This window comes from Pezoporus flaviventris, unplaced genomic scaffold (genome assembly GCF_033815535.1).
Source record: "Pezoporus flaviventris isolate CSIRO_AGI_PZ_B2104156 unplaced genomic scaffold, CSIRO_AGI_Pfla_v1 ptg000078l, whole genome shotgun sequence".
NCBI classification, from domain to species: Eukaryota; Metazoa; Chordata; class Aves; order Psittaciformes; family Psittacidae; genus Pezoporus; species Pezoporus flaviventris.
Genome location: NW_026892626.1, coordinates 9,190,923 through 9,218,710, shown reverse-complemented (window position 1 = coordinate 9,218,710; position 27,788 = coordinate 9,190,923). Strand labels below are relative to the sequence as shown.

General features: G+C 42.5%; 3 protein-coding genes across 5 annotated transcripts in view; 1 reads left to right on the top strand and 2 right to left on the bottom strand.

Annotated features, from left to right (window-relative positions):
- Positions 1–9,629, bottom strand: part of BMERB1 (bMERB domain containing 1) — a 50,656-nt gene extending 41,027 nt beyond the window's left edge. The window contains exon 1 of the mRNA XM_061473962.1: positions 9,394–9,629. Coding sequence (XP_061329946.1) covers positions 9,394–9,499 — 106 coding nt within the window. The 5' untranslated portion in view covers positions 9,500–9,629. The remainder of the gene's footprint in view (positions 1–9,393) is intronic.
- PDXDC1 (pyridoxal dependent decarboxylase domain containing 1) overlaps positions 1–27,788 on the top strand; it is a 103,490-nt gene that overhangs the window by 46,916 nt on the left and 28,786 nt on the right. The window lies entirely within an intron of this gene.
- MPV17L (MPV17 mitochondrial inner membrane protein like) lies at positions 20,856–26,838 on the bottom strand. Of its 3 annotated transcripts, none has more exons than XM_061473965.1 (4): positions 26,016–26,838; positions 23,924–23,994; positions 22,687–22,716; positions 20,856–21,304 (listed from the first exon to the last, which is right to left on the bottom strand). In XM_061473965.1, exons 1-4 carry the CDS (start codon positions 26,323–26,325, stop codon positions 21,203–21,205), a joined length of 513 nt encoding a protein of 170 aa, XP_061329949.1. In that variant the 5' UTR covers positions 26,326–26,838; the 3' UTR covers positions 20,856–21,202. The 3 variants fall into 3 exon arrangements, with proteins under 3 accessions (XP_061329949.1, XP_061329950.1, XP_061329948.1); XM_061473966.1 differs by lacking the exon at positions 20,856–21,304 and adding an exon at positions 21,715–22,427 and having other exon boundaries at positions 26,016–26,837; XM_061473964.1 differs by lacking the exon at positions 20,856–21,304 and adding an exon at positions 21,715–22,523 and having other exon boundaries at positions 26,016–26,832.

The window sequence follows — 27,788 nt, the reverse complement described above, 5'->3', positions numbered from 1 at the left end:
GATACCCAACTCCAGCAAGTAATTACATTTTAAGAAGATGTTCTTCAGAAGCCAAGAAAAAATGTGTTTCACATTTCATAGGAGAAAAGACTAGTAATTTCCATGGAGGATGAATGATGCTATTCCTATGTACACAAAGTGTACAGTCTGACAGCAAAGTGGAAGGCCAGGCAGCAGAGAATCATAATGGGATCTTGTCCTCCAATGTATGAGGCATCCAGTGCTGCCAGGGAGCCACAAGCAAAAGCTGTGCCCTTCCTTAGAAGATGAAATTGCCAGAGCCCATTGAGCCAAAACCAGCTGTTTTTTTCGCAGTGTATCATAGAATCATAGAATAGTTAGGGTTGGAAAGGACCTTAAGATCATCAAGTTCCAACTCCCCTGCCATGGGCAGGGAAACCTCACACTAAACTGTATCACCCAAGGCTCTGTCCAACCTGGTCTTGAACACTGCCAGGGATGGAATATTCACAAGCTCCCTGGGCATCTATTCCAGTGCCTCACCACCCTAACAGGAAAGAATTTCCTCCTTATATCCAATCTAAACTTCCCCTGTTTAAGTTTTAACCCGTTACCCCTTGTCCTATCACTACAGTATGCTCAGGTGAAACAGCACAGGGCTCCATCTCTTTAACTCACACAAAATGATGATGACAGTTGGCAAAAAAAGCACTTACCTTTCATCTGTGGATGCGGAGTCATTCTCTAGCAACCTCTGTTTTCACCAAGGTAACTGCTTTTGCATTCTTAATTTCGATTCAGTTTTCTTTAAATAGGCTAATACTTTCTTTTCACAACTGCATTAGGCTGAACTGACTGCCTCCCTAGAGGTCTCAAGAGGCGAGACAATGAAGCCAGTACAGCAGTCTTGATCTATACCCAGGACAAATGGCTAGCTGGCTGTAACCTCCTCTTTGAATGAGAAAGAAACTTTGTAATGGCAGGATGTTTCACACCAGAGACAAACAGATCTTGGTTCTACTGGCTTTCAAAACTCCATGGCTGTACCCTTCACTATCACATCCCACATACTCTGTGCTACAGCCAAGTATCAGCCTGAAGGAAAATGTCTCTGTCTAAAGAGTCTGCCAAACTGCAGTAACTTCAGTCCCCTCCCAGGCACAGTGCCCAGAGGAAGTTGTAAGAGAATCCATGGCAGAAGATGAGAGGAGGGAAACTACATATTGGATAAGTAGAGCGGTGGCACAAACACAGAAGTGCATTTCTGTGAATTCCTCTTCTCTTGTGAAACAGGATAGTTTGAGAACAGCCACTCACGATAGGGGCTCCAGTGTATAAGCTAATGATTCACTGCTTAGAGACAAGGAGATGGAAATAGCATTGCCAGTACCCAGGCTATTCAGGGAGTAAATGCTTGTTGCTGTTTGCCAAGGCTCTGCAGGACATACCCAGTGAGAAGTGAGGGCAGACATACCAAACTCACTAGGCAGCCTGACACAGATCCCCAGGAGAGTCCTCATGGAATTGACACAGTCCCCAAATTCCCTCCTTTTCTGTTTTTGGAGTTGTTTTCTCCAAGAGAGGAACAAAACCATTGAACCACTTTATAATGAGAATCTTTTGTTCCAGTTTTATCTGTATAAATGTGTCTGTTCAAAACCTCTTAAATCTCTAATCAGTAAAGGTTTGGTGGAGGGAGGGCAATAAAAAGATCCTTAAACACTGCTGATATTCTTACAATAACAAATCACCTCTTGCAATTTAGTAGTGTTTGCAATCATTAGGCTTTTGCAGTGAGCAGCTTGTCTCACTGAAAATCATTCATCCTCATTTAATGACAAATTCTCTTTGAATTATTTTCTCAAATATTCTGCCCTTTATGAACTGACACAATGTTGATTCATGTTTCTCTGCTGATCCTGAAGGGCAACTAAGATAATTATCCAAGAATACTCCATCTGATTTCTCATAGTTTGCCCTCCAAGCATATATTTTTCATCTCTGAATTCTGAATGCATTTATACTATGCTTTTAATGTAGTTAGACAGCAGAACATGTTTCATGGAAATAAATTAGCATAGGATTCTACGATTATTTATTGAGTCTCTGGGATTGTTTTACTAAGTAAGGCTTCTATGAAAACAGAACATATTCAGCTACAAAGGAAAAGCATTTTGGGATTTAGGATTACAGAGTGCTGAGTTCTAACCTTTCTGGTGCTCAGTGACTACAAGAAAACTTTATAAACTTCAATCACTATACACAGTATTTTGCAGCACATGCCCAATCCTGAATGTGTGTTTTTAATCCTGTTTTATAACACACTCAACACGCCCTTGATACAGGCGCACAGACACATTCTCACAAGCAGTTACTGTGATTACACGCTGTGCAACTAAGGGATCAATTATCAAATGCAGTCAAAGAAATTACACAGACTGAGCCCATAATCCCATAGGCTACCAGCAGCAGAGATGATGTGTGTAGTTCAAAGCGTCCTACTTCCCAGGTTTAATGCATTTCTTCTGTAAAATATCTTTAAAGGAAATAGGAAAATTCATGAGCAGCAATCACAAATATGACACTTTAGCCTCAGCTGTAACTTTTCCAGCATTATTGGTTAGCACTGGTTTAAATGTAGACACTGCATTACACATTAAGTGTTTATTTCATGCCTTAGCACACAAAGTTGGGCGCAGAGATTTTGGAAGTCATTAACCCTCTGATTTACAAGTATCTCAGCCAAGAGAAATGTCTTTGCCGACATATGCAAGTAGATGTGCAGCAGGAAGATCCTGATCCGTAATAACCATGTTTTTTGCAAGACAGCTCCTACTCAGAATTAGCCAGATTTCTGCTACACTCAGCCCCTCTGGCTTTGATTAGATTGGGGTGGGTTTGGTGGTAGTTTTTCTCATTTGTCTTTGTTTTGTAGCACAGGTTGGACTGCATAGGATATAAAGTCAGCAGACAATTATGTTCAGAACCATGGGACAAGTTAGGGAGTAAATTAGCTGCGCTTTTTGTTGGGAAACCCTGAACACACATAGGCCACAGCTAGAGAAGAAAGTGAAGGGCAAAAAATCATTAAATGTAACAGGGAGACTACAGGGCAAGGGTAGCCCATTAACTGATTTTATTTCTGTCACCAGATAGAAAAGTATATTTCTATGGGGATATGTGCTACAGAATTGGACTTGGGAGACCAATAGAAGTAGCACCTGAAGATGCTGCTCTAAGGGTCACAGTTCCTCCCATTGTTGGCAAGTATTTCAGCAGGAGTGCACTTTGAGGCACTAAAGTATTTCCAGTTCTCCCTTTTCCTTCTTCCTTTGTCTCAGCACCTGCCTGGGGCACCCAGCTGTGAGAGGAAGAATTAGAAAAATGAGATAATATGTAGCTAGTATAAACTGGATTAGTCTCACTCTACATCATTCTCCTGGCTGGGAAGTAAACCAAAGCGAAGATACACCCTTCCTCTGAGCTACAGGTGATGCAGGAATGACCAGGTGGAGATTATTAAGTGGTAGGTTCTGTATTTAAGACATATTTTGCAGGAGAAAGATCAGGATGTAGTATGTGTAAAAGCACATAAGCAACAAAAATGCAGATAAGTTGCATGTATCATGCTGGCCAAAATCGCCAGTGACTTACAGAAACACTAAGCTGCATTTTAGAGCCCTGAGACTACCATTAAAACAGGTGAGTTTTACAACTGCTTTATAGAAAAAAGCCTCAATCCTTTCTAGAAATCCTTTCTGGTTTTTAATGTAGAAGTTCTGTCTTGGTTTCACAGATCAGACACAGGCTGCTCTTCTTCTTGAACTACAATATAAATATGTTAACATTAATAACTATGAACAAGAAAAAAATCGAGAACTGGCACAATCCTTTCAATCAGTTATCTTCATTGATTACAATGTTTTGCCAAATACCTTTTTAAAAGGTGTGAGATTCACTACTAGTGTTTTATTGTCACATCTGAATTTCTTGGTCACTCTTTAAAAATTTTACAGGTTTTTATTTTAATGGAGACATGGAACAAATATTAATTACATTCTCTATTGAAACCGGTCTTCAGACTTTCATAAAACCAGCAGACTTGCTGCTTCTAGAAAAAGAAATGAAATTGCATGTATCTTTCAGTTAGCTTCTTTCCCTCTTATTTTAATAGATGTTCTGAATAAGCCGTATCTGTTTTGTCTGTTTGATTGCCTGAAAGAGATACAATGGACAGTTTAGGGGAATTTTAGATTGGATATAAGGAAGAAATTCTTTACTCTTAGGGTGGTGAGGCACTGGAAAGGGTTGCACAGGGAAGCTGTGAATGCCCCGTCCTTGGCGGTGTTCAAGGCCAGGCTAGACAGAGCCTTGGGTGGCATGGTTTAGTGGGAGGTGTCCCTGCCCATGGCAGGGGAGGTGGAACTAGATGATCTTAAGGTCCTTTCCAACCCTAACTATTCTATGATTAACAGTAACACAAAGGTGTCGCTCTGGAGGAACATCAGTGGTAGTTGGGCTATATATATTAAATAAATTGTGCGGTTTTTTGTGGGTGGTTTGGGGTTTTTTTTGGTAAATCAGAGTGGAGACATGATGAGACTGGGGGACAGTATCACGACAGCGCAATAGGCAGGGTCACACTGCATTCCTGACTGACTGGAGAGGTGTTACACACAGCACTGAAGTGGGTTTGTGGATGTTTGTGCAATATGCAGGGTATTACGGAAGAAGGCGTGTGAATATTTAACTATCAGATGATAGAAACAGCTACAACTGGTGCAGGTCTGGTTTTAACTGTGGGTAGTGTGAAGTAAATTTCAGCCCCCTGTAAGTCCCAACTCTTCCCTCATACTGAGAACAACTCCAGCACCGCTTTGTAGATTCTGACCTGGCAGCCCTGAGCACCACTGCAACTTCCTAATCACTTTTCCTTCCCTGTCTTGCAAGACAACACAAGTCACCTTTCACTCTCATGAAGCAATACAGGAGAGAGAAAAATGAGGGCACCCACCAGGTACCAGGGCTGGGTCCACCTTTGTTAGAGTCTAAGTAAGTTTTTCTACAGTTACTTGGGACTGATCCAGCATGAATAACACAGCAGTGCACTGCTGTCTTACAGGAACCAACATACTGTCTATGCTGAGTATATAGAGAGCTATTAAATCTCCAAATTTTAGGAAACTGACACAAAATTCAAGAATAAATTGACATTTACCTACTTTATGATTAATACATATAGGTTGTGATTAATACAAACCCATCCTAACTACTGAATGGTGACTGGAATTACAGGCGTCACAGGACACACTGTGCAGGCTTTGCTGTGCAAGACAGATGTGCTTCTCTGTTGCTACTTGATTGATTTTTTAATATTGCAACAGAAATTTTTCAAATTATTATAAAATGTTACTGAGCAACATTAAAACATCATGAGGTAGATCCCATTCTAAGATGTAGCTATTCTGTTCTGTCAATGAAATCAAGTCTTAAAGGTGACACAAGCAGTTCCCAGTAGATTAGATAAATCAAGTAGCCATAATCAGGGTATAAATGCCTTTTCTTCATTCTTCCTTCACCAGAGAGAAAAGATGACTTGGCTACAGGACTACTACCTATGTTATTGCAATCTGTGGTCATTTTCTTTTTACCTTTTCAAGTTTCTGCAAGCTGCAAGACCATCTCTGTGCGTAACAGTACTTCTAAAGCAAACCAGTCTTGAAACAGAAATGTTTCAGATAGAAGCCATCCACCTTCCCCTGCTGCCAATAAATGCAACCACAAAATGCTAAATAGTACATATTTTCAGCGTTTGATCCACTCTCAGTGCTCAGCAGTGGAGCGTATGAATACATACAAGCGTATCCTTCTGGCTAACAATCTTTGAATGGTTTTTGAGCCAGATTGTGGTGAAATAAGCTTTCACATGCATCAGCCAAGGATCTCTGTGAACCTGGGAACAGTAGCATCCTTCTGCTATTGGAACAAAGCAAAGCAATTTCAGAACTAGATAAAATCACCTCACTGGTGCTGTTCTGGAGTACACTGCCATCTCCCAGTACCCTGCCTGGACATAATCTATGACAACATTCACAGCATGAAGGGAGAGCAAGTAAAGCTGGCTATGAAGGCTTCATGCCACTACTGCGTCTCATGTTGGGAATCTCCAGCCTCCTCTTCACTGCTGGCCTGTAACAGGGCCCAATTACTCTAATCCCCTTTCTACTCAAAACCAGTTAAAAAGATGGACCTCTGCAATACAGGAGTGTGGCATCTTACCTCCAATGCCAACTTACCATTCAAATGAAAACAATAAGCACATTTCATGGCGCACTAAATTGCATCAATATATAACCTTTGCATGTTTTTGGCATTTCTGCTTCCTTATACTGACTAAGTTGGGGCACTCATCAGGAATTTTGCATTTTCCAGACCTCACACAACTGAAAGAGGAAGGGAAAGAGCAGAAAAGTATTCAAGAAGTGCAATGTTCAAAAGGATGTTGAAAAACTGCATGCTTTCTTTGTGGGTATTTCCCTGGTGTGGCACACAGTTATTTAATCAGGGCATTATGAGTCCCTGCTGACAGCAAGACAGATGATTCTAAATGAAGCTGGGCCCTTAGTAATGAGGACTCACCAAAATGCTCCACCGCTCTGTTTCTAAGCAGACTCCCCAAGACTACATTATAAAAATAATTTACTGAGAAGGTTGTAATCACGTTGTTGTTATACAACCCTGATAATTTATAAGCCTAATTTTGTTTACATGTGTGCTCTAGAAAATGCACAAGTTGCTCTGTACCTTATTTTTAATGTTTTTTGGTCCTTGGAAATTCCTTCCTGTATGTGAAGAGAAAGTCTTTGGTGACTCCTTAAAGAGACACCTTTAAACAATCTGCTTTGTATTTTTTGCACTGGAGATGATTATACCCTCACGCTGTGGAGCATCAGACCCTCAGCAACTGTGAACCAGATTAACCTCATTGATAATCTACCTTAAAGAAGCCAATATAGAACAGAAATACACATGATGTTACATTTCATGGCTATGAAGTAACTCATCTTTGGTTATAACCAATACCCAGCAGTGCTTTCTATACCACAGATAAAAAGGTTACCACAAAGTTCCCTTTCCATTTAACAGGTTACACAGAAACTACTAACTTCTGTGACATTCTTTCTGTAGTGGACATAATCAGGATATACATTCTCTTGTGGTATGGCTACACCCACATCAGAAAGCACTGACTAGGAAATGGCACTCCATCATGCAGTGCTGTACAGATACACAAGTTCTACCTCCAAACAGATCCTGATTTGAGACACAATAAATCATCAGAGTAAAAAAAAAGGCAAATGCATATGCAGTGATAGGCTTCTCCTTTAGTTAATGCTATTACTTACCACTTCATATTTAAAACAAATATTCAAATACCAAAGGGTAACTGTTTACATTACCAAAAAAAGGAATGACACTTTTTCAGCTTCTTCCCAGACCTTCTGGAAACCACTGGTGTCATGCCATTCCATTTAGGTCCTATGCTGTAAGGGATCATTAAATAGTAAAGTCTGTTTCTTTTTAATCGCTGCAGAAGTGTGACCAGAAGTCAGCATAAGTATTAAAATAGGAAAGATATGCAGGGATCATCTAAAAATTCCCATAAATAGCATTTTCTACAGCATTTTAAGAAAATTAAAGGAAGTTGAAGACCATCAGCAAACAAAACATCAATTACTCAAATAGCAAAGTCTTAATATAATAATTTACTACTTTTCACAAAGAAACATTCTCATTAAACTGAATCTCAAAGCTCAGCAGCAGAGCCAAGGTGCAGACATCTGCGCACTTGGTTCTAGTCCTATCAACAGCTCATTCTGGTACCTGGTCAAGCTGTGATTTGGGTGGAAGCTCAATGCTGAGCACATATTTTTGAGCAGATTGAGTCTCCCACTCTGTCTCTGTGCTGCCCTCTGCCAAGCAGATGATCTTTTGTCCAAAGCTTGTAAGACGTAGCCCTTCTGTCACCTCTATCTACAGTTACTATTATTACAAGTGCTGCACTGCACTCGGCTCCTGAGCTCTGGAGCAAAACCAGACATATTTATGAGAACAAGAAAAGCAAATGCTTGCATCTTGCCAGAGAACCTGCAAAACTGTTGCATGTGTCTGACTCAACCAACCCAATCAACAGTAAATTCAGCCCTTCAATTCCATTTTAGAAAGTGTGGAGTTACTCAGTCCTGAACCTCTGCCAGGCACTGCAACAAAACCAACACTGCAACTGAAGCATCAGAGTGGGAGAGTTACACCCGTGTCATCAGCATGCAGCAGACAATAACACAGGCATGAAAAACAGAAGCCAGAAGTGAAGTATGATTCCAGATACAGTGGTATCTGAAACGTCTAAACATAACAAAAGTGCTGGCCAAAACCTGCTACCAGGATGCTGCAAAGCCACGGGACGTCAAAAGGCATCCAGGTGAGGCTTCAGGATGCGCATCAGAAGACGGACGGTGAATCAAGAACACCAGCAACCCTGGCATCAGCCAAGGTGAAGGTGTCTCAACAGGTACACATAAAGCTTTTTTCTCCTGTAGCCTAATCAAGCACTTGATGAAACTTGGAAAATATTTTTCTTTATACTCTTAGAGAGCTTTTTGTCATAGTCTATTCAAGCTTTCTTGCCTGAAGGAAAATTAGAAGGGGTTTAGGCTTACTAAAGATAGTTATACCTAACTATATGCCTATAAAAGAATAATAACTGATATCCTGGGGGAGATGAGGTCTCCTGAATAACTGGAACTGGCAGCTATTCATCTTTTTAACTACTCTTTCCATCAACACTTTGGAAAGGTTATGTCAATTGCTGCTTTCTGGAAAATTACGAATTCAAGAAAGCTCTTCTGCCACAGAGTATTTGTTGAGCTCATAAACTGAGTGCAGCCCTGAAGAAGTGAACGAAGTGCTGTCTTCCCGTGCCCTATACCTGAAACAACGGGAGGAAATAACGAGGCTGTCATCTGTGCCTTTCAAACATGAAGCACATTAAAGACTACAGATATTTATGACAAGCCATCATTAAAACCCTCCTAACCTCCCGGTCACCCTGCCTCAGCCACCCGCTCATCGCTTCACTTCGCGAAGCGAACGAGCAACCCGCTCCGCAAGGTGCCCGGAGCTGCACCGGCCCGGCTCCAGCCCTCTGCCTCCCGGTCCCTCGACGGAGAAAAGCCCTTCGAGTCCGACACAGTCCCCTTGAGAAGCACCAGCCATAGAGGGCAAAATGGTCACCCAAGCCTTCCTCCCCGAGAAGCCGACGGCGGCTTCGCCTTGTTAACAGGAACCGCCAGCGTGCTCTCCTGACGGGGACCGGATGAACGCCGCCGCTCGGAGCTGCCTCGGCCAGCCGGGCCCGCGCCCCCCACTCACTTCTCCCCAGCGCCTCCGCCTTCCATTCCGTCTCCTCCACTGCTCCGTAGCGCCTCATCGGTCTCTCGGCCTCCGCGCTGGCCGAGATGGACCTCTTCAGCTCCATGGCCGGGCCGTGCGGCGCGGGGCTCCGCAATTCACTCCATCCCAGCGCACCCCCGAGCCGACCACCGCGAAGCCGCCGCGCGGCTGTCCGCTCCTCTGCGCGGAACGAGAGACCACGGGCGGACGGAGGGAGGAGCGGGAGAGAAGGGGCGCTGCGCACATGCTCAGAGCGGGGCTGGGGCGGGGGGAGCAGGGAAACAATGCGAGCTGTAACCCCCGCGGGGGGCTGGGACATACTGCACGCACCCCCACAGATCAGGCCTGCGGGCGGGTCGTTTGCGTCCCTGCCGCTTGGGTGAGGAGGCTGCCCCGTACAGCTGTGTGCCATGCAGCTCGGAGTCCCTGCGTAGCTGGTTTTGTGTGCTCATCCCTGCACCTGCCGTGCGCATTCCTATCGCATAGCGGAAGCGACTCGGGAAAGCGAGATTCAGTAAATACGCTCGCTGCCAGGGCACAAGAGGACTGTCCTTGTGGCCAGTGCAGCGCCGAGCAGAGCTGCTGGCCTAAGCCATCTGGGGAATAGTGGTTAAAATCTACAGCCATTCACACCTAACATCTCAGGTTGCTGTGCATGCAGCCTTTGGCTTTCCTGAAAGTCCTGTGCTGAACGGAATAACGTTCCAGCATCGTGTTGCCAAAAGCCAGAGGGCAGCACCCAAACAAGTGATGGGATTTTGTATTTCTCATAACCGTATGTATTTTTCATAATCATGCAGCTTTGCTACTTACACAGCCTGCTGGGATTAGAAGAGGAGGAAATGACTATGAGAAAGCACAAATGTGGTGATAATTGTTACTCTTTTTTTTCTTTAACCGTAGGAGAGGTTATACGGATAAAATCCCTGAATGGCATTTTAGAGTTGGACAGTACTTTTGCTAGTGAAATCCCATTACACATTACTGAGTGTGGTATCATTTCTGATGTAAAGGCAACAAAGTAGGAGTTGGGCAAGTTGCCCCATAGCAAATCAGGGATTTAGTACTCCTTGCCTGATTTATGAAGAGTCATGGGGTACTGGCAATGCTGAATACATGATGGGTGCATGAAAGGCTGTTTGTGTATCACCTGCTTTTGCCTACAAACTTTGTCTTGCCCTTCAGTCAGCAACACTTCAGAAGTACTGTCTCTGTATTCAGTGGTTACTAATTGGGCTGATGCACATTGCTGGTTGTACCCAAAACCAGTTTTGTTTGGGGGGCACTTGACATGTTGGAGGACAGAACAACTCCACATCGGTTTTAAAATTGTCTCTGAAAATCTCTGTGACCATTTCTCTGCCTTTCCAGAAAAATGGAATTGACTAACAAAATGAGTTGGACAATGTTTTAGGAGGTCATTTAGGAATGTTTTTTCTCTATCAGCTGTGCTCCCATGGATATGCCATGATTTGAGCACCAGACATGCTGGAAGAGCACTTGCTGACTGTGCAATGCTCCATCCTCACTGGTTTTAACCTTTGGAGATGGAGACCAAAGACAGCTCTAAGTCAAGCAGAAAAGCTGGTGGCAGCACTCTGCACAGATGATTTTGGGTGACAGTGCAGCTGCCTGCTGGGGTGGGCTGGACTGACTCACTTGTAGAAATGAGGAACACAAGTGTGGGAGGAACATAAGAGCCCATCTGGGATCTGGATGAGAATTGGACTAAGGGAAACAGGCTGATTACGGAGAAGGGCCAATTTTGGTGGCTCTGAAGACTATTTAACTTCAATCCACCCCTTTAAGTTTTTTAGGTAATTATAATCCAAGTGCATTGTTTAGGAGATGGAGGAATGATCCTAGAAATGGAATATTTAAACCTCTGCATTTGTTACTATGGGAGAAAAACACCCACTGGCTAGAAACTTGGATGCAGAGTTTAGTTACACAAAGTAATGAATGTATAAGGTGATGTATTGTAACTAGGAAGTTTTTATCTGCCCATTTTGAAAAAGTCACAAAATCCAGTATGGGCCCAGCCTTGCACTGTTAATCATAAGAGCAGGTATGTGGAAGCCATCCTGCTGAGTTCATTTGCACAGTTGTTTTTGCAATACTAAGCCCTAAGTCTGTACCAATTATTTTGCTAATGCTCTGAGTATTTTTTGCTGTTGCAACTTTGGAGCATTGTCACTGCTGCATTTGCAAGTGGAATTCAATTTCTCCCCTATTGATGACTCCCTTCAGTGTACCTCAGCAATATATATGCATTTCTTTACTCACAAAAGTTGGTTTTCTTCTGCTGAAAGCACTGTTAAGGAAGAAAATATAAAAATTCAGATCTCTCTTCACTGCTCGTAAGATAATGCCTGGTAGAAAACCAGAGGTGCACTTTGCTCTTGTGGTTACTTCCCCTGACTGCAGTGAAGGTAAGAGTCAGGGTCATTCTTTGTCAGGCAGTATAGCCGTTCTAACACAAAAATAACAAAGCATTAAACTTCTGCCCAGGGTTTTTACAGATTTATCATTATAATAAAAGCAACTTAGTTGATGAAACAAAATGAAATTAAGTGGAAAGTTGGGGCTGTTCAGCCTGGAGAAGAGAAGGCTGCGTGGAAATCTCATGGCAGCCTTCCAGTATCTGAAGAGGGGCTGCAGGGATGCTGGGGAGGGACTATTCATTAGAGACTGTAGTGATAGGACAAGGGGTAATGGGTTCAAATTTAGATTGGATATAAGAAATAAATTATTTACAGTAAGGGTGGTGAGGCACTGGAATGGGTTGCCCATGGAAGTTGTGAATGCTCCATCCCTGGCAGTGTTCAAGGCCAGGTTGAACAGAGCCTTGGGTGACATGGTTTAGTGTGAGGTGTCCCTGCCCATGGCAGCGGGGTTGGAACTAGATGATCTTAAGGTCCTTTCCAACCCTAACTATTCTATGATTCTCTGATTATGCACAGTTACTCCATTTTGTATGCATTAATGCCCAGATCCATAAGGGGCACTGTGCTCATGTAAGTTGACTATTTGCATAACATAAATCATGGGATTCATATGAATCTGTCCTATAATATCTTTTTAAGCAATAAATCTTGTTTCAAAACGTTACTATGTTGGAAGAATTACCATATTCCTTAATGTGATGTCATGGCTAATCTTATTTCCTATGAAAAGACCTCCTCTTGAATCTTCATCTCCCATTATGGTTCTCCATAGGTCCAGATCCTTAGAATTTTCCTGGTTACTCCTGGTACCCTGCGGTACCTCTGATCCTGCATCCCAGAAGGCGTTTCAGCAATGCGTTAGGAGCATGGTGGGCTGTAGCCTCCACACCTATCACACCACTGTGCTACTGCGTCTCTGCCACCTCCAAACCTCACTCGTCAGGCATATGCACAGCACAAAAACATCCATGGCACAAAAAGGAAAGGCTGTGATAGAGCATTCAAGGAAAATGCCCGTCTGCTGGGAAACCTGATAGCCAGAGTTTAGAAGCACACACTTAGCTTCATGATGCTTCCTCCCCTGCAGGATCCCATGCAGTAGTGCTGCTGTGGGATGAAGACAGAGAGCCACAATTACGCTGAAGAATCTACACAAGCCCTTAACATAATGTTGTTTTAGGGCACCATTCATATAAAATAATCCCTGCAATAATAACATTTATCTGTGCTTGAAATTCAGCCAACTAACTTTTTCAAGGAACCAATTTCATCCTGTGGCATGGGTAGAAATGAGAGTGTCATAACCGAGCACAGGGCTTGTCTGAGGCTGCTGCGGCCAGGATCCCCACTACATACTGGTGGGCCACATGGTCAGGGTGAGCACTGTGGGTAAACAGACAAAGCTTCACTCAGCACAGTGCTTACCAATGACTGAGGATCTGTGCAGCTCTGCAGCTGTGGCTGTATGTGATACGGCAGCAGCGTGCTGTCCTGGGAGCTGTAGTGCTAAATCTGTATCTTGCACTTCACCTTTTCCCAAATCAGTATAACCAGTCTATACAGACAGCTTTACATAGTGGGAGAAAATGGTTCTAATGCATTAAATGTCCCTCACCTTGTGTCATAACACAGCATGAGCTTGTCTGAGTAAATGGAATCTTACTGTATTGTGAATTCAAGTTATCACAGAAAATCAGGTCTGTGTCATTCTAAGTATATTTCCTACACATTTGTGTTACCACTCTTCCTGAAAGATCTGTATTAGACTAGAGTAAATCTCATTTGCTTTTCAAAGAGTCATAATTAAATATATCTAGTTAAAAAGAGGGGGATGGCATAGCTAAAAGTTACAGGAAGATCCTCGATACAGAAAACATTTTCTTGCTCTAAGCTTCCATCTGCAATTTTGTGCTAGCATGAAAGAGCTCTCAGAAGCCTGGCCTCTGACATTCTGCACTTGCAACAGGATCTGCAGTAGCAGTACTGTGCAGAATGAGGGCCTGGATTCACAAGCCAGTGCAAGTCCTTATCATATTATTCCCTTTTTTGTGAATCCTAGCTCATGTTTAGTTAGTGCCCTTTCTATATTTATATATTTAGAATTACATGCTTTCCATATATTAACCATTCTTTTAAAAATATTTTTCAGGCTAAAGTAACCTTATAAATAATTACAATATTCACAGTAAAGTAACTAGGATGTTGGTCCTTTTCCACAGCTACCCTAGATCTCTATGAGGATAGAAAAGTGCATCTATAGCTTAAAAGTGGTGTGTATTGTGGGCAAGCACAGCATTCTAATAAGGTTGTTGAAAGGCAATGAGATACTTTGAATATGATGTCATGAGTCTGAGGTATGGCAGTGATCCAAATATTTCAATGTTCATAAGTATTTAAACCTGAACACCTATTAAATGTCATCTTATTCTGATATATTTTTTTCTTTTTTAATAATGTCTCTATGTGAAATACTGTATGAATGTAGTGCTGATTTCTATTTGTCATTAACTGTTTTAGCAAACATGTACTCAGAAAAAGATTGACTATATATTCAACTCACTATTTCTCCAAAGCTGAATTTCCAGTGGAACTATGGAAGCAAAAGAGAAGCATTTAATAACAGATTTTAGTGAACAGCATGCCACTAATCATGTGTTAGATAAGACATCATTCACAGGGGCTGGGTTGAACTATACTGAAGTGCTCCATGTTGTAGAAACTGTTTTTCTAGGGAAATCTCGTGTGTGATAAACGTTAAGCAGCAGCACTGGAGCTACAGCATCTGCCTGCCTATCTCTTATACAGATTTGGAGATCTATGCTGTGAAGTTGAGTCTGGTCTTACAAATATTTAGATAACTGTAAGGAGGAGAGTACTTAATTGCTTTTCCTATAACAAAATCAAGCCAGAGCCTTGCAGTACTGAGCTCCCCAAACACAGTCTAGGCTGAACATAGCTTCTTAAACATTTGCCTAGTTTAAGATACGGTTTGGGTGAAACTGAATTGATAAATCAATGGTCTACACTCAGCTATGCCAAGTTTTTAAGTTTCTGTGTTTGACAGTCGTGTCCATACCTGTACTGAGCCTATTTGCAAATGTTCCTGGGAGGTGACTAATACAGACTACTAAAGCTGGCACAGGACTTCCCACTTACGTAGAATTATCTCAGCTACTTTTAATATATAAGGTTAGAAAAAACAGCACAAATTCAGGAGATGCAGTAGCAGAAGAGAAAGGGCATATGTCTGTTAGAAAGAATGGAAACAATCCACACAGGCCAACGGCTGCATTCATGACCATAACACAGATTTCAGAAACGTAATTCTCTATACGCTTTTCCTTCCCATTTTGTTTTTGCCTTAGTAACTGCTTTCTACATTCACTCTCCTTGTAAGGTACAAATTTTACAAAAAAAGCTGTTATAGCATCTGTCAGATATGTTACTAATACCGTGGCTAGTGAAGTTATCTATGCAAGAGTCTTATTTTTGGCATTTGGAGCCAGCTCCAGCACTATGACTCGACTGGCTCTTGCACAGGTGAGTCAGTATTGTGCTAGTGGGTTTTCTGCCAGTGACGGGTGGCCATAGCTACAGAGAAAAACAGAAGTTTGAGTTCAGTAAATTTAGATGTTGAGATAAAGTGGTCTGGGCCATTTTAGGAGCCTTGCAAACACAGTGAGCCGTAAGTAATATTCATAAGTAATATTCTGTGGGTATGTCCATTTTAAAGTTATAGGCATATTGTATAAAATTTGCAGTCACAGCAGCATGCATCACCAAGCACAGCTCTCGTAGGGCCTGAGCCTTTCCTCATTTCACTTAGTCCAAATGCAAAGGAGACTTTCTGTAAGTCTCCATTTTACCTATGTGTTTGGATCTTATAGAGAGAGTGCAATACTGCTTACAAGATGTAAAAACACAAAAAGACTATGTCAGCTTCTTGCTGATCCATGTTCCTATGCAGTATACATTCTCTATTACTATGGCATCCTACCAGCCATGTCCATCAGCATTTCACTACCCCCTTCACTGGAGCTGGAAATTTTAAATGTCACAGCCCTGAATTCTGAAAGGATTTTTTTATTACTTTAATTTCTCTCTAAATTTGACCATCAGTGGTAGCAAACCTTTATTCCATCTTTTCTTCAATTCCTGCCCCAAAACAGTAAGCAAAACACTGTATAGGTAACTGCCATATCACATCAGGTGTAGTTACTATGAACACATAATAATTCATTACTATATGATGATCATTCTGAGCTAGACAAAATAGTGTCACTGGTGTATCACAGCAAATCAGCTGCAGTTAAAGTCTTGTTACATTTTGGATGTAAAAGTTTATGATCCATGAAATGGAAGTAGCTGAACACCCTTAGTAGGGAAGTAAAGATGGTTTTTGCTTCACAGAGAGGCGTAAGCAACAGTAAGATGAAAGGACCACAGGGAACTAGGCACTGAGGTAGATTTCTCCAGGCTAGCACAGAAGGGAAAGGAAAAGACTAGAGGTGAAAGAAGAACTCATCAAAAACCTTGTATTTTATTTTCTAAATATTTGTGCAATGAGAGGAAGACTGCTTTCCTGACAGATCAAGAAATAATAGTGTGAGGGTTTATTTTTATGTATGCACACACTAAGTGCACACTGATTCTAGGCAAGAACATTGTAACCTTGCTGCCAAATTATACCCTGTAAAAGGACACACAATTCAAAATGAAGCTGACACTTCTTCCACAGATAAAGGATCTCATGTGTTGTAGAACTTTGTGTGCATGGTTTATGAGTCCATATGGGCCAGACACTATTTATCACAGACATCTGAGTGCTTATGCACTTTACTTCTGTTGTAACTGGATAAAGTACAGTAACTGAACTAGGAACAGCGTATTCCCATTCTCCCTATCTCTCTGGTGACTGAACTACCTACTAGGCTATATATTCATGTTTCCTCTTGGTCTCTGATTTAATCAGTCTTGACAGTGTAAAATAGAGAAGGGTGACTGCATCAAGATCCCATATTTAAGGCCTTCTGGCAGAGGGGAGCATTTGCATAGATGTCTCGTGGACTCTGACCTCCTGCCCTTTTTTCCTGTTGTTTTACAGCCCCCCTTCACAACTGGCTTTCTCTGAACACAGGAAACAAAAAGGCTCATCCTTCAGTGTCTGAAGTTCTCTTGTACTCACTGCTCCAGCAGAGCTGCCCTTGACAATGTATTTTCTGAACGTACTCCACACCTCATTAGTTTTTTCTGGTGCTGAGACTTCTCTCAGCACAGATTAACTGTAACTGTTACTAGCATTGCATAAAGGAGAATGATGCATTTTACTATACTCTTTGCAATTAAGTCTGGTTTTCTACCTGGATACCTGGTGCAAGCATTTTGGGCACTGCCACATTAAATTAACAAACTGCAGAAAAAGAAAGGCAGTGTTTGTTAGGATGGATGATGTTGGAGAGTATATGCAACACTCACAGATAAGTAATCTGCACTCCTCCTTCTTGTTTAAAATGGAGTACAGTAACTTTAACATCATTGTGGACTGGCAACTGAATGTGAAATCTCAGCGCAACTTTGAAATTAAGGGAGCACATGCCTGGCTGCTGAAGCATAGGAATATTAAGCAGAAATAGAAAAGAAGTACTATCTGTGTGAGGCATATGTGAAATGGTCACTGGGCTTAATCTTTAAAGCACTACTGTCTACGTTTCAAATTAGAGGTTGCACAGCAAACAAAAAAATTCAGTAGTTTGAAGAATGATTTCACAAGACCTAAAGGCAGTATAGTTTATCCAAGAAATAAACAAAAACTGTAACAGTTTACCACTACATGCATACAGGGGCTTTGCCTGCTGTACCAACTCTTTAAATCTTGTCAGAAAGGCAGTAACAATGTATTAGGATATTAAGACTAGACCGATTTTGATGGGTGATAAAATTTAATAAAAATGCATTAATAATTTCTTAGAGATGTAGACGATCCTCCATTATTTGAAGTCTCTGGGTACCTTTCTAAAGATAGCACAAGATTCAACATCGCTGATCTGATTCGGGAAAAGCTCTTTGCTTTGCATTATGCAGGGATTCAGACTGAATGAACTTTTTTTGTCCCTGTTGACCATAAAGTCTATGAAGCAGAATTTTTCAGTTTGAAACCTTTCCATAAAGCTTTCTCCTCTTTCTAAATATACAAGAAGTTACTGCAGGGAATTGAGGTGGTGTCTCTCTTCCAGTTGTGGAATACTCCCTTCAGCCTCCAATCTTCTGAACCATTTCCTTCCCAAAATATCCCACATAAACTACACTGAGAGTAGTCCTTCAGTAAGGACCCCATGGCTAACCTCAGTTCTGTTTAGAAGCTTTTTATATCTTTTCCCTGCCTGAATTCCTCTGCTCCTTCTGAAATGTACTAATTATCTAAACAGATTATTATGTAACATTTTTACCTCTTTTTAATAAAGGAAAAATTAAGTCCACTGGCTTCAGCATAAAGCTTTGAAAGATGGGAATTCTGTTCAGAATTTGTTCAGAAGTAGCAGATTACTTAATGTATGTAACAAACCTTTAGAGGGAGTGAATAATCCCTCATCTTTTACTCTGCTGCTGTGTTAAGATCTATGGCATCCAGTTGAGCTTTCTGCTGCATGTGGTCCACAAAGGTCCCATGAGAACTTTGCATAAGACCTGGCTTTGTTTATACATCCATTAGTTAAAGACAGACAGAGCCGAAGGACAGCATTTAATGTTTATTAAGCTTTTGCAAAAACACAGACACTTTTCAGTCAACTTGAAATTAATTATTTTAGTCAAATTCAAGTATTTCTTGCACATCTCACTGGACTGGCACTAGCAGTAGAGGTGGCAGCACGAGCACAAAAGCACAGAATCAGAGGGCTGAGTCTGCATAGATTTTGAAGGCTGTGCTATACAGAGAACATGCCAGATAGGGTAACAAACTACAGGCAGTTTCACCTTCGCTCCATTATGAAACCGGTTATTTTATGCTGTGTTACTGGATGGTTGTTTCTTGTGTGAAAAAGACAGAGGCCTTCTGGTGAGTTTTCTAAGCCTTAAAGGATGTATTTTGCATACTAGTAAGCACAGGAGGTTCATTTGCATAAAAGATATGCTGTAGAAAAATACATTTTTAAATTCTCATTTTATCAAATTCAGACTACATCTCCATATCTATGCAGAATAACACAAAGCTGGAAAAGCACCTGATATAAATATCTTCTCATCCCATTTGCTCTTAGAGAGGATCCATGACGTGAAAATGTCACCTGAATGCATGCCTAGCAGCTATTGGCAGCATGTCCCCTCCTTCTGAGCACCTACAGGCTGTATAATTCTGTTCATCTTTCTGGTTATGGAAATCTGCTGGCAGTAAGATCAGTGCAATTCCTTGAAGTAGTCATAAAGCCCTTGTGACTGCTTTTGGAAGGGAGTGGAGAGACAATTAGGACAAGTCTCACCCATTTTTTTTCCTTTTTTCAAGAAATAACTGAATTACCAGAAGAATCAAAAAAAGTTTACACACATGTATCAAATAGGGTTGGACTACGTGACCTGGACGGGACACCCAGATGTCCTTTCCAACCTCCACCATTTGTTATCCTCTGAAATTGATCTTCTTAACAAAAAAAAACTGTTGAGAAATAATAAAGTCTTTAACAAGTAAGGGGTGAGGTCCTCAGACTATAGTGACAGGGGAAGAAAATCTTTAGAAGGCGCATTAGTGTGCACTGAGAATCTGTCCCAACACAGCTTCATGTTTTCTATTCTGTAGGTCTGGAATATTCGTAAGACCAGTCAGTGCCTTCAATTAAACGGAAAAAAAAGCATTGATTTTTTTAATATGAAAAGGGACTTGGGTTACCGAACTCTCAAACCCCTTCACATGAGAAACAAGGGAATGAAAGGATTACGCACAATCTGAAGTTCACTGAAATGTAGGAGCCACAGGCTTCCATTACATGAAAGAAGTGTACTTCAGAAAATGGAGAGAAACCCTGAAGCCCACAGTCAGAGAAACTTGAAGACAAAGCAGGATTTAGCTCAAACTCTCAAGCAAAAAGCTAGCAGCACAAAAGCATACGGCAATAAAACACAGCTTATATAAGCTTTTAAGCCATTCAAAATAAAAGATGGATTTTCCATTCACTAAATACTCCTGCTGAAGAAAAGCATCAGCATTATACAGATCATGAGAACAGTTTTAAATTTTTTATTCACCTGGGGATTAAGTTTTACCAACAACACTCATGCAGAAGTACTTTTTGCACTGAGTTTCAGCAGAACATCACATACTGCTTACAGCAAACCAACACCTTTCTGCTATTTCACTCTCCTTGCAATGTTGTTCTTTTCCTTTTCTCCAAGCAAATTCTATTAATCATTAAACATTTAAGGCACAAACAGAAAAATAAATAGTATCTGTAAAAAACAAGTCAAATACTTAATGAGCACACCTTATCTGAAACTTCCAAGTCTCACTGAATAGAAAATATCAACACAAAAAACCACTAATGAAATTGCTTCTTTATCCTGAGGACTTTATACACACTAAAACAATTTAATAACTTTAGCTGTCTAAATCATCTATTCACTCATCTTTCATTTTTAAATAGATAGATAAAATGCAGTCAGTTCCTTTGTGGATTTCTACTCCTACTGGGATGTCCAGCATCAGGACTGCCCAATTCACACAATTCATGCAGCAACACCAAGTTGCTCCCACAGGGACATGTAAGATAGACACCAAACAGGGGAATGCAACTCACCAATTATAAGCACCTACAATGAAGCTATCTATGTAGCAGCCAGTCTTTTGAGATTGTCTGTTATCAATGGGAAGAAATAGATCCCTGCTGTGCACAATTCACTGTACCCTAAAACAGATGTCTGCAACTGTCTGTATTCCTCCACTGACTATAAACAGAGCTTAAACTGATTAGCCAAGTTGCAGAGTCTACACTATAGACATCAAAGTCAATTAAAATTAATTCCACCTTAAGATTGTATGCAGGTGTCCTCTTCCAAGTCTGCCTGTGCAGCTGAAGATGGAACTGCAGTGACTTGTCTAAGTAGTACAGCTGTTGGCCAAAGGAATGTCTGTTTATAGCCTAAGCAGGCTTTGGTTTATTGTTTAGACAAGACTGAGGAGTTCAGACATTCCTCAACGTGGTTTATTATTATTGTAGCAAAGATGCTTGAGTCTTCTTCTTACAATCATCATCAAGATGGGTTAAATCAGGTACTGTTTCAAGCTTACTATTTAGTAACTTCAAGGCATTAAATCCCATTCTAAATAAAACAAGGGCTCCTTTACTGGTCTGATTTCAACTTCCAGCAATTACAGACATTTGCACAGTACCTGTTCTGAGATACAGAGGCACATTTAGAAAATACCAAAGAGCACACCTGTATCCAGACCTGATCCCCTGTTGACAAAGCAGATCTGTAAATAATTTTACCATCTCCTATGTGTAGTTACACAGTGTCTTTTATGAATAGGAATGTTTAAAAGCTGTTTCAAGAAGAAACGGTAGTTCCTTACATACAGCTGGATTGTTTTGAGATGGATTCTGGCATTCACGTTACCTTTCTTCCCATACTCTTTTTCTTCAAAATCTTAATTATATTTTCAACATAATGAAGTAGGAGGAAAGAGTCAAAGTGTCAAGACTCCCATGTACTCTTCAGTACTTTGACCCTTGAGGGGCAAAGGAAGAAGCCGTTGACACCTACAACAAAAGCTCACTGCAGTGTTTCATTGGGTTCTATCACGCAGGAGCTGCTTATGACTGATTCTTCCCCCAGGTGTCCATATGCAGCATCCACCCCAAAGAACTCTGATTGAAGTTATTTATCTTTATTCTCACAGTTAAGATAAAAGATATGCAAATATATTTCAGGTTTGTACATTCTATGAAATAATTATTTTCTATATGTAGAATAAAGCAAGCTTGCCCCTACAGAAAAGTGGTCCCTGCAAAACACAGCACTTCTGTTTTCTCTGGATTAAACAGATTCAATGACACTTTTTAGATAAGAAAGCCACTAAACTTTGTTCTGCAAAAGCAATCTTGCACTGGTAACAATTACCAAGTCCAGTAATTGATGATTTAACCTTCTATTCCTCTTTTTCTAGCAATTACAAGTTGCTTGTAAGTTTAATTAGTTAATATTTCTCCCCAGTGAGTAGGTCCAACATGATGTGCAAACGCTTACATTGCCCTGTAAGGCATTTGTTCCCAGAAGAGATGGGCTGGCAGCATGAAAATAATTAAATGCCAATATACAATTGGCCTCTTCTATGAAAAATAAACAGGCACAAAGACAAACTGTTCCAGTGCTTATACTAACCAACAAATGTTGAGATGACTGCTTATTTTAAACACAGCAATGAGGCTGCAGTGCAGTTTACAGACTTCCATAAACTCAGTTTAACAATTTAGACTGTGTTTGTAACTAAAGTTCTTATTTCTCTGATGAATCTTCATCTGCATTAACCTCCTCTCTTTTGAGCCACGTAAGTGCTGACTTTGCTGTGCCATCTCCACTCTGTTGGGAAAAGCAAAGGAAGGCAGCCCAAACAAAACCACAGAGCCCAGTATAAGCTGTTCGCAGGTAAACAGGCACAAAAATGAAGTTTGACAGCTGCATTGGAAGGAGAGAGAGCTTAGTTAGTGCTCCAGGCATGGTGAGGTCTTACACCTACACACCCAGCAACTCCACTGACTTCTCGCTGGGTTAGATATGCTATGACCATATCAGATCAGGTTTTATGAGAAGGCAAGGCTGAGTTACCCTAAAAACTCACCTGCACGAAAGGCCAATACATCAGTCCCGTCTGAAATGAAAATGAATCATTTGTTATTCTTACAGAGTTCAATGACAAAGATTCATTTTTTTCTTATCACATTTAGAAAAGACTGAAACATACTTGAGTAAAGTTAATAAAACCTGTTCAATTTTAAATTAAGTTGCTTAACTTTGAGGTTGCAATATTAAGTTTCTAATAATCTTCATGAGACTCTATGCTAGGAGTTTCCAAACACATTATTCTAACTAATTTTAAATATGAAACTCTAAGCACAGTTAAGTCTTGGCAGTCACCTGACACCAGATACATAAGCTCCTTTACCAGATGGGTGAACAAATGTTTAAATACGTGAACATTTGTTTCAGCCATGAATGAAAAATATCACTGAACGCTACTTCACACTTGCAATGCTCTTTCCAGTTACTCATATATGCAGGCTTTTTTGGAAAACCCAATGGATAATTTACTCATAGAACAGAAGGCTAATAGAAACCTTATGGTTTGATAGCATATAGTGGGCACTGTTTTTAGAATCATCCTCCACAGGAATAAAAATAATCCTTTTCTACCCATATAAGTCCATAGTGTGAGGAGAAATTCATATTGCATCACAGTTTTTCCTTCTATAACTTTTTTTTTTGCTAATCTATCATTTTCTTATACCTGAGAAATCTTTAAAATTCTTAATCTGCCAAGCTCTGAAGTAGCACAGATAATTTTTTCTTCTGTATGCAGAAAGTCAAACCAAATCCAGCTATTTATATCGAAGTCATCTTAAAACAAGAGTATTGTGGTTTTGAAAGTGATAAGACTGTCACTGAAAAGTACAGGCTGAAAATGATTCCTAAAAAAGATGTCTCTATAATTAGTGATTTTAACAGGTGTCCCTGTAAGAGTTGTCAATGACATTACTAACTAAACAGAGGGAGGTACTTCTTAAGATAAAAGGTAGTACAATCTTAATCAGCATTGTATTGTAGGGAAACAGAGCTGGGTGCAAGTGTTATGTATATAAATACTGTACATTTTTTAAATGGCATCATTTCTCCCAGCTGGCAGAAGTACCTGCTCTGGATTACCCTGCCTTCACAAGACTGCTGGTACTTAAAGCCTCCTACACATAATCAAATAATGCAGTAAGAGAAAGCTGTTGGAGGAATGAGTATTTCGAATATTTGATCTGGTAATACTCTTGTTTTGCTTAGCTATGAGATAAGTGAACTACTTGCCTCACCTTATATGTATTCCAAAATTTCTTTCTACAGTCTGAAAAGATATCCTCTTTCTTCTGAAGGATGCTCATACCTGGTGGCAAAATATTTACAATGATCAGAAAAATGTAAAAATTAAGTGTTCACTTTTTACAATGATATCCCAAACTCTTCTCAGAATATGTTACAATAGCTTTAGAAAGAAAAGATACCATTCCAGCTACCTAACAGTGCTACATCAGAGATCCTCAGCTACTGACTTGGCTCTCAACGTTGGCACTGTAGATCACCAGGAATATACTGTACAGGTGGTATATCACATCTGTTCCACTGCCACATAATTCACCAGTGGTATAGAGTGGAACAGGCATGATGGAACCTTTTACACCCTTGAGATAGAGAAAATAAGACACTCTGTTCCCTATGGAAATGTCAGGAGCGGCTCAGATCCTCAAAGGAGTTTAGGTGCCTACAGACCACTGAAGGCAGTAGAGAAGGGCCCCTGATTTTTATTTTCCTTTTTAATTTCAGCCATAAGCATTATTTTTTCCTTCACAAATAATTGTATCAAATCCAAATTCTAGTACTGACAACCAGAACAGTTTCAAACCTAATTGTTTAACTCTCCACATACAATGTTTCAAAGTTTTAAATAAATTCCAGTTCATCCAATCTCCTCCGGATGCCAATAAAACCCAACCTCACACCAGGCTCCCACCATTCCACCCAAGATCAAGAGAAAAGCAGTATGACTTGAAATTAGACATTACACACATGCAAACCAGAAACAGAGTGAACTCCCATCACATGAAATATCATTTAAAGAGTTTATTATTTTGAGCCCTTTAAATGATATTTCATGTGTCTTGTGTGATGAGAATCTTCAGGTGTCAAATGAAGACTGCATCTTTCTAAGGTATGAGGCAGCTTTTTTAAGATCACTCACCCTAACTGGAAGACATGACTCATATTTTGCAAAGGTATGAGAAAATATGCTTTTAGCAAATCTAATAAAATCAAAAGCACATAAGAAGGGGCCCAAAGTTGCTTAGTCCAACGCAGGCATCCTTCTAGGTATTTGCATGCCATGAGGTGATTGGTATTTCTCAATCAAACATTATTTTGGAATCACACAATTCTGCTACCCAATTTAGGGATTTTTACCATCCCATTCATTATCCTTCAAACTCTGTTGGTCCTTAGGCAACTCTCTGCTTACATTCTGATACAGGCAGATAGGATTTTGAGAGTATCTGGCATACTTCTTCCTTCCTTTCTTTCCAATCACGAACTGAATTATTTCCCTGTCAGGGTCATAAAATGCAGATGTCACAATGCCAGGCAAAAAGATCACACATCTTGCTCTTCTTCCACATGACATTTAAGTTAAATGACAGCCTTTTTTTACACTAATCTCACCTATTATTCTTCTTATTCCATCATGTTTATTTTTTAAATAAACACTCAAGTGTCTTTGTACTCGATGGTTTTTAAGATCATACAGTACTAATACGCTGTATTTCTACATACTCTCAAAGCAGAAGGTGGTACAATTTGCTGAACTATGGCATTTCCTTACATTTATAGCTGTTTGTGTTTAGGAAAAGAGCGAGCTGATACGGAGAACTGAGCAGAGCAATTCAAGCAGACAAGAACGGAATAATCCTTTTCAGGTGCTTTTCATTCTTTGTCACTAACAGCTGCAGGGCCCAACCAAGCTCAGCGCAGGGCTCTCCTTGGCACAGCACTCGGTGCCTAAAGCTCTGCGTGTTGGGCTGTTGTGTACACAGCCTCGGGCGGAGCTACCGGCGCCTGCGGGTCCCGACCATCTCCTAGCTCCGAGCTCTGCTCCGCCTGCGGCGTCTCCCGAGCTCTGGCAGGGCTGCGCAGCAGAGCAGGCAGCCCGCTGCCCAAGCACCGCGCAGCTCCGCACCGGCGGCCCTGGGGCTGCGGAAGAAGAGCCGCAGCGATCACCGCCCGGAGGGTAGGGGGGCACCCGGCCAGCCCGGCGTGCACAGCCCCTCTTTCGGTAGGCGCTCTTTCCTCGGCGTGCGGCCCCCCAGTTCTCCTCCCGCCGCCCCGAGATGGCGGTGCCCGGGCGGCGGCACCACTCACCCGTGTAAAAGGCGAGGACGGCGACGGGGGCGCCTAGGAGCTGGTCGCAGAGCACCTTGCCGAGGACGGCGGGCGGGCGGCGGCCGGGCAGCGCCCGCTCCAGCGCCCGCAGCCAGACGTAGCTGAAGTTGCCGTGGAAGGCGAGAGCCACCAGCGCCACTCGCCGCGTCTGCGCCCAGTCGGGCGGCTGCCCCCGCCGCCGCCACAGCTGCTGGGCCGCGTCTCCCGCCGCGAAGAGCCCGCCGTACAGTAGCACGTTGCAGAGCCAGGGGAAGCGGCGCACTCCGCCACGCAGCAGCGCCCCGGCCATCGTCTGCCGCCTCTTCCGCCCGCCGTCGCCTCCTCCGCCTCCTCGCAGGCCCGCCCGCCGCCACCGCCCTCCCTGCGGTCCGCGCGTACCCTCGGAGCTCCCCGCCCGGGTGCCACCGCAGCCGGGCCTGCCCCTGCAGTTAAGGGCCGGCAAGCTGCGGTGGGACCCGCGCTCGGACTCCCCGCGCCGGTCGCCGATGGGCTCGTGGGTGGCCGCAAGGTACCCGGGCTCTGGCTCGTGGTCTTAAGTTCACGCAGAAGTAGGTTACTGTGTCTTGCTGGGCTTTGGTCTAGGTCGCACTATGGATGTACCGCACAGTATTGCTGCAATGATTAAGAGACAAGTGAAAACTAGGCGCTGTTCGCTTATTGTCTAATTATCTCCTTGTCGCTTGCTTACGTGAGCACGTTATGGGGTTTTCTTTTCAAATTTGCTGTTGTTTCGCAGTCTGGTTTCCGCTGCCTGATTGTGCGGGGCTGGTGCGCACCTGAGCACCTGCGCGGTTGCCGGTTGCTCTTGGGCCATGTGAGGAGAAAAGCCAGCAGTGATGTATGCTTTATTCGAGACTCGTGTACGCAGCTTTACACTTACGGAACCGTGGCAAAGGAGCAGATCTGACGTCCAGGCAGCGAGCTCACTGCTGGGAACCGGTGCCTGAGGGGCAGCTCTTGAACACAGGAGAGGGCCGGGAGCTCCCGGTGCTAGCGGCGGGCTCAGGTCTGGCTCGGAGACTCACCTCCTTTTACGAGGTGTCAGTTCGCTCCGTGTCCCGATAGCAACTGGGATGAATGCGCCGGAAGCCATCGTGAAGCCTTCCAGGGTTGCTATAAATAGGCACGGATGGCTTGTAGATTGAAAAACGTTTTAATCACAAGGTAGAGCGAAGTGAGCTGCCCGGTGCTAGAAACACCCGCGCTGGCCACTCCGCTGTCCTCACACACAGACATGGCCAGGAGGGAAACAGCCTCCTCGGTAGTCATAGAATCGTCTTGGTTGGAAAAGACCTTTAAGATCAAGTCCCAACCACTCACATCTGACACCTACAAGTGGAGCTATTAAATAACAGAAATAGCGTTCGGAGGAAGAGGAATGTGCACCAGCGAGTAACTACAGCTGGCAGGACCAACAGGAACGCTCTGGACAGCGGGGTTTGGCTCTCCGGTGCTCGGCCCCGCGGCCCATGGCCTCTGGCGGCGTTGCCAGGGCCCCCCCGTGGACCCCTGCGTGCACGAAGGTTTTGTCGCTGCCGTAACGAACCCCGCAGGCCAAGCGGACGGCCCCGGGGTGACAGCCGAGAGATGTGTGAATGCGGGAGCCCTCCGGGGTAGCCGGGGACCGAACCTCGACAAGCCGGCAGCACCCCACACACCTCCCGCCTCCCTGCTCCGCTCCACAGCGGAGCCGTGCGCATCGCGCTCACTGCGCATGCGCTAGTACCTGTCACCTCCCGGTCGTGCTGCGGG

What these genes read in the sequence shown, in the direction of transcription:
- MPV17L (XM_061473964.1), bottom strand. Translation starts at nt 26,325, where the DNA reads ATGGCCGGGGCGCTGCTGCGTGGCGGAGTGCGCCGCTTCCCCTGGCTC. An exon ending in CGTCCTCGCCTTTTACACGG is followed by an intron (nt 23,995 to 26,015) that starts GTGAGTGGTGCC and finishes TTTTGCCACCAG; the next exon opens with GTATGAGCATCCTTCAGAAG. An exon ending in AATTTTGGAATACATATAAG is followed by an intron (nt 22,717 to 23,923) that starts GTGAGGCAAGTA and finishes TTTTCATTTCAG; the next exon opens with ACGGGACTGATGTATTGGCC.